The sequence below is a fragment of the Silene latifolia genome, chromosome 2, assembly GCF_048544455.1.
Source record: "Silene latifolia isolate original U9 population chromosome 2, ASM4854445v1, whole genome shotgun sequence".
Taxonomy (NCBI): domain Eukaryota; kingdom Viridiplantae; phylum Streptophyta; class Magnoliopsida; order Caryophyllales; family Caryophyllaceae; genus Silene; species Silene latifolia.
Window position 1 is genome coordinate 127,388,160 of NC_133527.1, and position 13,339 is coordinate 127,401,498.

The window sequence follows — 13,339 nt, forward strand, 5'->3', positions numbered from 1 at the left end:
TTGGTTTCTCAAACATCCCCCATTTCTGCCATCTGAGAAGAACCTGTCACTTTTCACTTCACAATTGTTACAAAAGCAGACTGATCCACTTAAACTTAACTCTCTCTTGTTTTTGCCCTCTTATGTTTCTCCCTTGATTGGGTTAAATCAGGTTAATCGGCTGAACCACCATTTATTTAACTTGTTTGAACCTTAACTCCATGCCTTCAACAAGACATGTGTATGTTGTTTGGTTCCGTAACAAAGTTTTAACATTGATGATATAGTCTTCTTGTACATTTCTTCATGGGATATAATTGAATGATATAGATCATGATAAATTTTAGCAACCTTATCCTCAGCTACCCTTAGTGATCAACTTTTCAAGGGAAACTCTTGAGTTAATATTTGAGAATCCACTCAACAAACAAGTATATTTATAAATGTTCAAATTAAGTTTATGGTTTGCTATGTTGTGGATGTTTTAAAAGGGAATTATATGATACAGATGCTGCTTTTCACCAGTAGAAAAGAGAGATAAAAGTTTGCGGATTCATTCTCGGAGACAGCCTTAGCTTTTAAAGACAAGGTAATAAAGGTTCAAGTTTGAATGCTAATACATGCATTCAGAGCTATAATCTGGCAAACATTAATATTAAAAAAAGCTGTAGTAGTAATAACCAGTACTTGATCCATCCTAATATATTTATCTGATTTTGTTCATGGTATTCTTTCTTTGCCGTAAAGGTCGGTCTAATGCCTTGATCTGATATCCCAAATTCATTATGTGTGCAATTCTAGCAGATTGTATTTGTTTATGTGGATACCAAAAATGAAGATTATGGAAAGGCGATGGTAGATCACTTTGGCATAGTCGAGGATGTGCCTACTGTAAGTTGTGCATTTGAGATCATGATGGATCATTTCTTCAAACACCCCTATTAACTTTTATTTTAATACTTTAAAATTGTTAGGTTATTGCATATGCTGGCCATTTGGATGGAAGAAAATTTATGATGGATGCTGATATCACTCTGGATAACATTATGGTTAAAATTTTTCAAACATCCTCAAGCATCTTTAAGCATTATGTTTGTGTATTTTAGATTGTTATTTTTAATTTGCTAATCATTTCAACTAGAGCAGTCATTCGCCAAGTGTTTTCTAGCAGACAATCTTCAGCCATTTTACAAATCCGACCCTATTCCTGAAATTGTAAGTTACTGACATCCCCAAAGAATCGTTTTATCGTAATTTAAGGCATCTATTCTAAAATATATTTGTCTTATAATGATTTTAACCAGAGAATGACGGCAATGTGAAAATAGTTGTGGGGAAGAATTATGACGAAGTTGTCCTTGACAAATCAAAAGATGTGCTTCTTCAAGTATTTGTTTCAGTCGTCGTAGTAATGAACGATAATTAAACTAATCTATGTTAATAAGTAGGTCGAATTTGTCATCCTTCATAGATCTATATCTTATATTACCTTTGTTGTATGCATAATTGATCAATAATAGATCTATGCACCGTGGTGTCATCATTGTCGTGCGTTGGAACCGATATATAGCAGGCTTGCAAGACAAATGGGAGAAGTTGATTTCATAGTCATAGCCAAGATGGATGGTACCAGAAATGAACATCCGAAAGTCAAGGTACGTTTGATCTTATAATCCGCAAGTTTTTTCTATAGTCAAGCTCAGTGTTTCTTAAGGTCTATGATTCACAAAATAGAAGGTAATATTGTGAAATTTGGTCTCGAAATCACCTATTTTGCTCTTTTTATTATTTTGTGAATCATAGACCTTGTTTCGTGAATCCTAGGCCTTATATTGTGAAACTTGGTCATAAATGGTCAAAATCGCCTATTTTGCTCCTTTTATTATTTTGTGAAATCATATACTCCCTCCTATTCGAAATAACTGTCCCATTTGGATAATGGCACGAAAATTAAGGAATGGAGTTAAAATAATGAAAATTATTATATAAGGGTAAGAATATAAGAGTTAAATAATGAAAAGTATTGAATATGATGGTTTAGGGGTGGTTGGAGTGGTAAATAAAGAAAAAGAGTCAAGGGTAGGAAAGTCAAAAAAACATGTCCAAATATGGCATATGGGACAGTTATGTGAATAGACGAAAATGATAAATGGGACAGTTATTCTGAATAGGAGGGAGTATCTTATTTTGTGAATCTTAGAGCTTGTTTTGTGAAATTAGAAGGTAATATTGTGAAATTTGGTCACAAAATGGTCGAAATCACCTATTTTGCTCTTTTTATTATTTTGTGAATCATAAACCTTGTTTCGTGAATCCTAGGCCTTATATTGTGAAACTTGGTCATAAATGGTCAAAATCGCCTATTTTCCTCTTTTTCTTATTTTGTGAATCATATACCTTATTTTGTGAATCTTAGAGCTTGTTTTGTGAAATTAGAAGATAATATTGTTAAATTTGGCCATAAAATGGTCGAAATCACCTATTTTGCTCTTTTTATTATTTTGTGAATCATAGACCTTGTTTCGTGAATCCTAGGCCGTATATTGTGAAACTTGGTCATAAATGGTCAAAATCGCCTAGTTTTCTCTTTTTCTTATTTTCTGAATCATATACCTTATTTTGTGAATCTTACAGCTTGTTTTGTGAAACTAGAAGGTAATATTATGAAATTTAGTCATAAAATGGTCGAAATCACCTATTTTACTCTTTTTCTTATTTTGTGAATCATAAACCTTATTTCGTGAATCCTAGGCCTTATATTGTGAAACTTGGTCATTAATGGTCAAAATCGCTTATTTTGCTCCTTTTATTATTTTGTGAATCATATACATTATTTTGTGAATCTTAGAGCTTGTTTTGTGAAACTAGAAGGTAATATTGTGAAATTTGGTCATAAAATTGTCGAAATTACCTATTTTGCTCTTTTTCTTATTTTGTGAATCATAAACCTTGTTTCGTGAATCCTAGGCCTTATATTGTGAAACTTGGTCATAAATGGTTAAAATCGCCTATTTTCCTCTTTTTCTTATTTTGTGAATCATATACCTTATTTTGTAAATCTTAGAGCTTGTTTTGTGAAACTAGAAGGTGTGAAATTTGGTCATAAAATGGTCGAAATCACCTATTTTGCTCTTTTTCTTATTTTGTTAATCATAGACCTTGTTTCGTGAATCTTAGGCCTTATATTGTGAAACTTAGTCATAAATGGTCAAAATCACCTATTTTGCTCCTTTTATTATTTTGTGAATTATATACCTTATTTTGTGAATCTTAGAGCTTGTTTTGTGAAAATAGAAGGTAATATTGTGAAATTTGGTCACAAAATGGTCGAAATCACCTATTTTGCTCTTTTTATTATTTTGTGAATCATAGACCTTATTTCGTGAATCCTAGGCCTTATATTGTGAAACTTGGTCATAAATGGTAGAAATCGCTTATTTTCCTCTTTTTCTTATTTTGTGAATCATATGCCTTATTTTGTGAATCTTAGATCTTGTTTTGTGAAACTAGAAGGTGTGAAATTTGGTCATAAAATGGTCGAAATCACATATTTTGCTCTTTTTCTTATTTTGTGAATCATAGACCTTGTTTCGTGAATCTTAGGCCTTATATTGTGAAACTTAGTCATAAATGGTCAAAATCACCTATTTTGCTCCTTTTATTATTTTGTGAATCCTATACCTTATTTATTGAATCTTAGAGCTTGTTTTGTGAAAATAGAAGGTAATATTGTGAAATTTGGTCACAAAATGGTCGAAATCACCTATTTTGCTCTTTTTACTATTTTGTGAATCATAGACCTTGTTTCGTGAATCTTAGGCCTTATATTGTGAAACTTGGTCATAAATGGTCAAAATCGCCTATTTTTCTCTTTTTCTTATTTTGTGAATCATATACCTTATTTTGTGAATCTTAGAGCTTGTTTTGTGAAACTAGAAGGTAATATTGTGAAATTTGGTCTTAAAATGGTCGAAATCACCTATTTTGCTCTTTTTCTTATTTTGTGAATCATAGACCTTGTTTTTTCAGTGTTTGTGAATATTGAAGCTAATATTATGAACCTTGAAGCTAGTTTTGTGAACTTAGTACCTGATAATGTGAAATCTCGACTTGATTTGTGAAGAATGATTTTGTGAAACCTGGATTTCATTTTGTGAAACCTAGATCTGATTTTGTGAAATGTGAACTCTAGACCTAATTTTGTGAAATTTGTTTATATGAAACCTGGACCTGATTTGTGAACTTTGTACCTTATTATGTGAAATCTCGACTTGATTTTGTGAAACTTCATTTTGTGAAACCTGGATTTTATTTTGTGAAACCTAGATCTGATTTTGTGAAATCTAGACATGATTATGTGAACTTTAGACCTAATTTTGTGAAACCTGGACCTGATTTTGTGAAGGTAGGACTTAAATTGGTTAATTTCATACTAAGAAATACTTGTATAAGCCAATGTGTCATGTTTCACATGTACATGAAGTTACTATCGTTTTCAAGTCTTTGTTACTTGTTGATGCATAATTTAATTTTGGTACAATATCATCTATTAGCTCAAAAGGTAGAGCATTGTGCTATTGCGCAAGGCGTGGGTTCGAGACCCACATAGATGAACAAATATAAATATACGATTATTATATAATAATTACCATTGCCAATGTATGTCTAAAGCCACCTATTCAAGTCTTAGATTCACAAAATAAGGTCCAAGATTCACAAAAACATGCATAGGGTTCACAAAATCAGGTCCAAACTTAGATAAATCAAGTAGTCTCACAAGCTGTAGCTTAAGAATTTTGTTTGTTATATTTTAGAGACATAGAGTAAAGTATTTGGGCTTTTGTGTGTGAGAAAATATTTGGGCCAAAATAAAAGTTAGGAATGACCCTAAGTTTCCAGCCCAATTAACATTGAAAATCAGTCCATGAAGGAATATGGTGAGGCTGGCCGCCTCACCATAATTAGCGGCCTCACCGGATCCGGCCTCTATATATATATATATATATATATATATATATATATATATATATATATATATATATATATATATATATATATATATATATATATATATATATATATATATATATAGAGTGGTTCTTCTAAGGTCCTTACATCCATTGAGTCCCTAAGTCCTTATAAGGGCCTTTGGATGGAAGGGATGGAGGGATGAGATTTCATCTTGATGGAGGGCCATAAATCTCCCTCACTAATCTCCCTCACTAATCTTGTACAACTCCATCCTAATTTGTATAACTCCATCCTCATTCTAATTCTCCCAACTCACTCACTCATTATTCACTCTCTCACACTTCTCTCATCCTTCTTTCTCTCTCATTTTTCCTCTCATTCTCTCAAAAAAAAAAACCCCAAATAAAACACAAACTAAAAAAAACCAAAACACAAACAAAAAACCAATAAAATAAACCTCTCATCTCCCACCACCACCCCTCACCCGAAACCACCACCCACCTCCTCCCCCGACCTCTTTCCACTACACCACCACACTACGCCCACCACCGTCATCCTCCCCCCATAAACGCCTCCTCCCAGCCCACATCCCTCCACCACGACCCTCCCTCAACCACCAGCGAACCAACAACAACCAGCAACAACAACCAGCAACAACAACAATACGACAACAACAACAACAACTCCACGACTCTCTCCTCCCTCTACCACCGCAACAACTCCACACCACAAACCCACACGACAAACCCACCTCACAAACACACCAGATCTAAACCCACCCCCGACAAACCCAACCGACACCCTAAACCCGACACCCTAAACACCAGCAGCCACCCTCCCGCCGTCCTTCCTCCTCCTCCCGCACCTCCTGCCGCCAATACTCCCTCCGCCGTCCTTCCTTCCTTCCTCCTCCTTCCATTTTTTTTTGGTTTTGTTCTCTACTGCGTTTTTGTTTTTGTTTCTCTACTGCGTTTTTTTGTTTTTTTGGTTCTTTGTTTTTTGTTTTATTTTTGTTTTTGTTCTTGGTTTATTGTTTTGATTTTTCAGATTTGTTTTGTTTTGTTTTGTTTGTTTTTGTTGTTTATTAATTTTTTGGTTTTGGTTCTTTGTTTTGTTCCTTCCTTCCTTCCTCCGCCAGTACTGCGTTTTTCTTTTCTTTTTTTTCTTTTTTTTTTGTTTTATTTTTGTTCTTTGTTCTTTGTTTTGTTTTTGTTTTGTTTTTATTTTTTTAATTGGTTGTTATTGTTATTTGATTTTTTGGACTAAAGTTATACATCTTGTCTATTAAAGTTATACACTGCGTGCATTAGAGTTATACACACGATATTTAAATTTGGTTTTGTTATTTGGTTTTTTATTTAGATTTTTTTTTTTCATATTTATTGTTTGATTTTTTTTACTATTTACGACTAAAGTTATACATTTTATGACTAAAGTTATACATTTTATGACCAAAGTTATATATTTTATGACCAAAGTTATACAAAAAAAGACTAAAGTTATACAAAACTTGGACTAAAGTTATACAAAAAATTGACTAGAGTTATACAAACTGTGACTAGAGTTATACATTGTATGACTAGAGTTATACGTATGTTTTGATTTTATTTTTTTTATTGTTTGGTTTTTTTACTATTTACGACTAAAGTTATACATTTTATGACTAAAGTTATACATTTTATGACTGAAGTTATACTCTTATAGAATAAAGTTATACAATTTTGGACTAAAATTACACAAATTTGGACTAAAGTTATACAATTTTGGACTGAAGTTATACAAAAATAGACCAGAGCTATACAAAAATGCACCAAAGTTATACAAAAAATGGACTAAAGTTATAAAAAAAATTGGACTAAAGTTATACAAAAATTGGACTAAAGTTATACAAAAATGAACCAAAGTTATACAAAAATGAACCAAAGTTATACAAAAATAGAGAGAGTTATACAAAAATGCACCAAAGTTATACAAAAAATGGACTAAAGTTATAAAAAAAATTGGACTAAACTTATACAAAAATTGGACTAAAGTTATACAAAAATGAACCAAAGTTATACAAAAATAAACCAAAGTTATACAAAAATAGACCAGAGTTATACGAAAATGCAACAAAGTTATACAAAAAATGGACTAAAGTTATACAAAAAATTGGACTAAAGTTCTACAAAAATTGGACTAAAGTTATACAAAAATGCACCAGAGTTATACAAACATGCACCAAAGTTGTACAAAAATGCACTAGAGTTATACAAACATGCACCAAAGTCCATTTTTGTATAACTTTAGTCCATTTTTTGTATAACTTTGGTCCATTTTTGTATAACTCTGGTGCATTTTTGTATAACTCTGGTACATTTTTGTATAACTTTAGTCCATTTTTTGTATAACTTTGGTGCATTTTTTGTATAACTCTGGTTCATTTTTGTATAACTCTGGTTCATTTTTGTATAACTTTGGTCCATTTTTGTATAACTTTAATCCATATTTGTATAACTTTAATCCATTTTTGTATAACTTTGGTCCATTTTTGTATAACTTTGGTCCATTTTTGTATAACTTTGGTTCATTTTTGTATAACTTTGGTTCATTTTTTTAAAACTTTAGTCCAATTTTTTGTATAACTTTGGTATATTTTTGTATAACTTTGGTTCATTTTTGTATAACTTTACTCCATTTTTGTATTAGATGAAAAAAAAGTATCTCACAAAAAAAAAACGAGATTTAAAACACGAAATCTTAAAAAAAAGTATAACAAGAAGAGATTTAAGAAAATGACTAAAAAATGATAACTAACAAAATAAAAGACAACTAAAATAAAATAAAAGAAAAAAAAAATAATAAATGGAAAAAACAACTAAAAACATACAAATTAATACAAAACGAAAAAAAAAAAAAAAAAAAAAAAAAAAAAAAAAAAAAAAAAAAAAGTCGGCGGCGGTGGGCGGCGGCGGTGGGGTGGCGGCGGCGGGGGTGGTGGTGGGTGGTGGTGAATGAGGAAGAGAGGAATGAATGATTTATTTGAGTTTTTTGATTTATTTGGATTTTTTGGGTTTTTTATTTATTTGGATTTTTGGGTTTTTTTATTTATTTGGGTTTTTTTTTAGAGTTTGAGAGAAGAGAGAAATGAAATGTGTAAGATGAAAGAGAAATGGATGAGTGGAAAAGAAATATAAAGTAAATTAGTGATTAATTAGAGTGGATTAGTGAATGAGGAGAGAGATGGTGAGATTAGCTTATAAACACACTTTTTGGGGGTTGATCTCATCCCTCCATCTCCCTCCATCCAATGGCTCATAATAGAACTTATGGACTCAATATATATGTTGGCCTTAGTTGATCCTTCCTCTATATATATATATATATATATATATATATAGAGAATTAGGATCACATGAGTCCACCCTATCTTTTTGAGTCCGTGAGTCCATGATACAATATCACACTTTATATTAAACAATATCACAGCTTATATTCAAAAAAAAAAAAATTCGAAAAAAAAAATTTGAAAAAAAAAATTCCAAAAAAAAGTCGTGATATTGTTTTGTAATACAATATCACACGTTACACTAAACAATATCACAGCTTACATAAAAAAAAAAAAAAAAAAACTTTAAAAAAAAAAAAAAAATTTGAAACAAAAAATCGTGATATTGTTTTGTAATACAATATCACAGGTTATACTAAACAATATCACATCTTACATAAAAAAAAAATACTTTTCGAAAAAAAAAATGAAAAAAAAAATCGTGATATTGTTTTGTAATACAATATCACACGTTATACTAAACAATATCACAGCTAAAAAAAAAAAAAAAAAAAAAAAAAAAAAAAAAAAACTTTTTCGAAAAAAAAAATTTCGAAAAAAAAAATTGAAAAAACAAATTTTCCGAAAAAAAAATCGAAAAAACAATTTTGAAAAAAAAAATTTTGAAAAAAAATTTGAAAAAAAAATTCATGATATTTTTTTGTATAGTGCGTGATATTGTTTATGGACTCATGGACTCAAATATATAGGTGGACTCACCGGATCTTGCCTCTATATATATATATATAGAGAGGCAAGATCCGGTGAGTCCACTTATATTTTTGAGTCCCATGAGTCCACTTATGTATCACACGTTGTACACAAGAATATCGGTAATTAAATAACAATATAGAAGTGTCCCCAAAAGATTGCAATACGTGATTTCTGTGAATTTCCTTTACCTGCCATTGATATGATTGAACATCAAGTTTGTTAGTCTTGCAAATCAAAAGTTATAATAACTCTTGATGGTCTTAAGCTGAACCATGTCATTTGACTCCCATCCTACCTATAATCAGTGTAATTTACGGTATGATTTCCAAGAAGGGTGGTCTCTCGGGGCCCTTGGTGTATTCCTTTGCCATCGACGTTGAAATTAATGGTCGCACCATACGCCATGCTGCTGTATCCTGAGAAAGCCATACGCATGAGATGGACTTGAAATTAACGAGGCTTTTTTATAGGTCCGGGTAGTGAAGGGTCAAATAGTAATGTAACAGGTTTCGGTTCTTGGTGTTTGATTTGTCAAGTGCGTCGACCGTGAAACCCGTGAGATGGACTTGAAGTTCAGGGAAACGGATGAAGAGCAAGAGTAACACGGCGATTAGTATCACAGATGCAATGATTTGTGCAATTAGTATACGATAGATGTGAAGGTGTTTTAGAAGTTTGTGTTTGATTCAAATCGGGTTTTGGGTTTGATATACAAGATCTTGCCATTGTTGAATGGAGTTTGTATTTGGCAAAACAATATGATTGATTAATGATGAAAATTTGTACATACGGAGGTATATACAAGTAGTTCCAATTATAATGAAAAAATAGAGAAGAAATGCAAGCCACCAACAAGGCAACAGCCTACGCATAAGACATTTAAGCCATTGACTTTGCGGTGTTTCATATTAATTATGCTATATAGTATATATTATGACAATTCTCTTGTCTTCTTATCTCTCTTTATTCTCTAATGGGGTTTAGCTATGTAATAGAGGAGACACAGATAATGACGGATTACAATGGTGGACAAGATGACTGATAATGAAGATGGTGAATGACGGAGTGAAAGGCGAAGTTAGGTTCAGTGGTATGATATTATATAGTATATAACCGTGATATTGTTTAGTACAACCAGTGATATTGTTTATCGTAAGGTGTGATATTATTTTGTATAACTTGTGATACTATTTTAATGGACTCAAAGACTCAGATACAATATCACAGGTTATGTTAAACAATATCACAGCGTAAAAAAAAAAAAAAAAAAAAAAAAAAAAAAAAAAAAAAAAAACTTTTTTTTATTCATAAAAAAAATCGTGATATTTTTTTGTAGAGCGTGTGATACATAAGTGGACTCACGAGACCCAAAAAGATAGAGTGGACTCATGTGATCCTAATTCTATATATATATATATATATATATATATATATATATATATATATATATATATATATATATATATATATATATATACTCCCTCCATTCAACTCCACACTACACATATACCATTTTCATCCATTCAACTCCACACTACACCTTTCCTAAAAATGAAATGAAAAAGACAATTTTATCCTAATTCCAACAACTTATTTACATCAAATGCCATTGTTGGCCCACTCTATTCCACCATAAAACCCCACATTTATATTTTTTTTTAACAATTTTAACCCCACCATTCTTTTCCCTATGTACTTTTAAACGTTTTTTTAATCCGTTCCTTAATACCCGTGCAAAAAGCATAAGTGTAGTGTGGAGTTGAATGGAGGGAGTATATATAGAGAGAGAGAGAGAAAATTGTTGATTACAGCCTTTTATAAACCTCATTTTGAAAATTACAGCCTTATATAATTTTTTTTGAAAATTACATCCAAAATATTACTTTTCTTCTAAAATTGCACCAACTTGAGGTTTTTGGTGATTTTTGATGATGTTTTTTATGATGTACCCTTTATTATTTGAGAGCCTACTTACCCAAATTTCTTACCTCTCCTTAACACAAACCAATTAATCACCCCAAACATCATAAAAACATCATAAAAATTCACCGGAAAACTCAAGTTGGTAATTTTAGAAGAAAAGTAATATTTTGGATGTAATTTTCAAAAAAAATTATATAAGGTCGTAATTTTCAAAATGAGGTTTATAAAAGGTCAGAATCAACAATTTTCTCATATATATATATATATATATATATATATATATATATATATATATATATATATATATATATATATATATATATATATATATATATATAGGGTTGGGGTCAGGTGCGAACTAAAGTACGGTGCGAACCGTACGAACTAGCTTGATGATCTCAGATACACTTGGTATATCTACTAGATACACCCGGTATTACTACTAGATACACAAATCGATTTGTGTATCTAGCAGTAACACAATGTGTATCCAGCCCAGTAGTATGTGTATCTACCTCTCTACTTCCACCAAGCCCACCACCACCAACCACCACTCCGCCAGCCTACCACCCCCACCGCCATCTTACCACCGCCACCTTACCATCACGATCACCATACCCACTGCCGCCACCAGACCACTATCCCAGCCGGCAGCCACTTCAACCTACACAAGCGACATCACCAGTGACATCACAGGTCACCTCAGACCACCGCGGAGACATCACCGGCCAACCCAGACAGAGTCGACCACGTTGGAAACATCACCCATCACCACCTTTAATGCCACGATTAGGTTACCCAATCCACCGGAAACAACCAAAATTCGGGCAACCGCCTCAGATTACCCCTATTTAAATTCGAAATTAATTTTCATTTTATTACCTTTTTCTTCGTCACTTCGCCATGACACCGTCGTACCTCACTCCATGAAGAAACACCGCACGAGCCATCGTGGTTTTGCACCAACAACCCAGATCTGAAAAGTAGTAGCAATAGTGGAGGAGGGGAGTGAAGAATGAGATGTGAAAGTAAGAGGATGGGTCTATGAGGGATTCGCCAGCGGGTAAAAGTTGGTGGTCAGAATGAAAGTGCGCCGGCATCGAATCCATCGGAGATGCTCCGGTGTTGGGGGTGATGTTTGGTGAAAGTGGAGTGAAAGGAAATAGGTGAGTGGAGGTCAGGTTTAATGGAGTAAAGGCAGGGAATATGTCGGTACAGTGTGGACTAGGGGAGTGCGTTGAATCTGACCATATTCAGATTAGTTCGTAAGTTCGCACCGAACTTTAAGTTCGCACGAGATCCTATTTCTATATATATATATATGGTTTTTTTGTAAGAAACTACCTTTTATTTAGGGTCATTTGTGAACAACTACCTTTCATTTTATTTTTGGCTTTCAACTACCTTTCATTCCTTCATTTTGCGAAAGACTACCAAAAATCCACTTCCGGCGAAAAAAAGTCAACTTTCCGGCGTTGACTTGCTCTTTTCTCCCCTTTTCAGACATATTACCCATATTTCTCTCTTTGTTCACCCAACAAAATCCAAAAATGCTCCTCTCCATGCCCAACACCTTATCAAAAATTTGTTCAAAGCAATACCAGCGCATCAACCATCTCAATCTTCATCGCCATCTTCGTCGTCACCTTTACTATCACTTTCACCTTCACCTTCACCCTTACATTTCAACAACCTTATAAACTACTCACGATCGATTCATCAACCTATTGTTCATCTAAGTCATATTAAAGTGCCTTCTTTCTCTCTTCATGGTAAGATGGTGGGTATACGAAAACTAATGAGATAGTAACACACAAGTGATCATGAGAGTGAATCCATGATTATTTTCGAATAGTTAACACTATGAGTTAATTTTGCCAACAAGGCCATAATAGATCATTATTGTTGAAGAATTATTTACCATGTTAAGATTAATATCAATGATGATTTTGTTCGGTGACTAAGACTTTGATTTGGGTAAGAGATAGACAAATTGAGGTGATTAATGTTGGGTTTAATCAATTTTTTCATCGATTATTGGGGTTATGAAGTAAAGAGTTAGATTCAACATGAAGTGGTAAGTCAACGCCGAAAAGTCGACTTCTTTTCGCCGGAAGTGGATTTTTGGTAGTCTTTCGCAAAATGAAGAAATGAAAGGTAGTTGAAAGCCAAAAATAAAATGAAAGGTAGTTGTTCACAATTGACCCTAAATAAAAGGTAGTTTCTCACAAAAAACCCATATATATATAAGAACAAAAAAATCATCTATGGAACAATGCCCAGTCGAGTTCCTTTCCTGAACTACTCAACTTACCACTAAAACATGACAGACTAACTTTTTCCCCCTCATTCATCCTCTATGTTGATTTTAGTGTACAGTCAGTCAAAGGGTAATTTGTTTAAAACATTTTTTTCACTCAAATAATCTAACTTGATAATTCAACT

The 13,339-nt window shown here is 32.5% G+C and overlaps 1 protein-coding gene across 1 annotated transcript; it reads left to right on the forward strand.

The window, feature by feature from the left end:
• The first annotated feature begins 787 nt into the window (after window positions 1-787).
• LOC141630248 (protein disulfide isomerase-like 1-3) lies at window positions 788-1,661 on the forward strand. Its single transcript, XM_074443097.1, has 4 exons — window positions 788-870; window positions 954-1,028; window positions 1,126-1,194; window positions 1,500-1,661. Exons 1-4 carry the CDS (start codon window positions 832-834, stop codon window positions 1,650-1,652), a joined length of 336 nt encoding a protein of 111 aa, XP_074299198.1. The 5' UTR covers window positions 788-831; the 3' UTR covers window positions 1,653-1,661.
• The last annotated feature ends 11,678 nt before the right edge of the window (window positions 1,662-13,339 follow it).

Coding starts and splice junctions, on each gene's coding strand:
- LOC141630248 (XM_074443097.1), top strand. CDS start 832: ATGGTAGATCACTTTGGCATAGTCGAGGATGTGCCTACT. Junction 1,029..1,125: donor TCACTCTGGATAACATTATG/GTTAAAATTTTT, acceptor CAACTAGAGCAG/TCATTCGCCAAGTGTTTTCT. Junction 1,195..1,499: donor CCGACCCTATTCCTGAAATT/GTAAGTTACTGA, acceptor GATCAATAATAG/ATCTATGCACCGTGGTGTCA.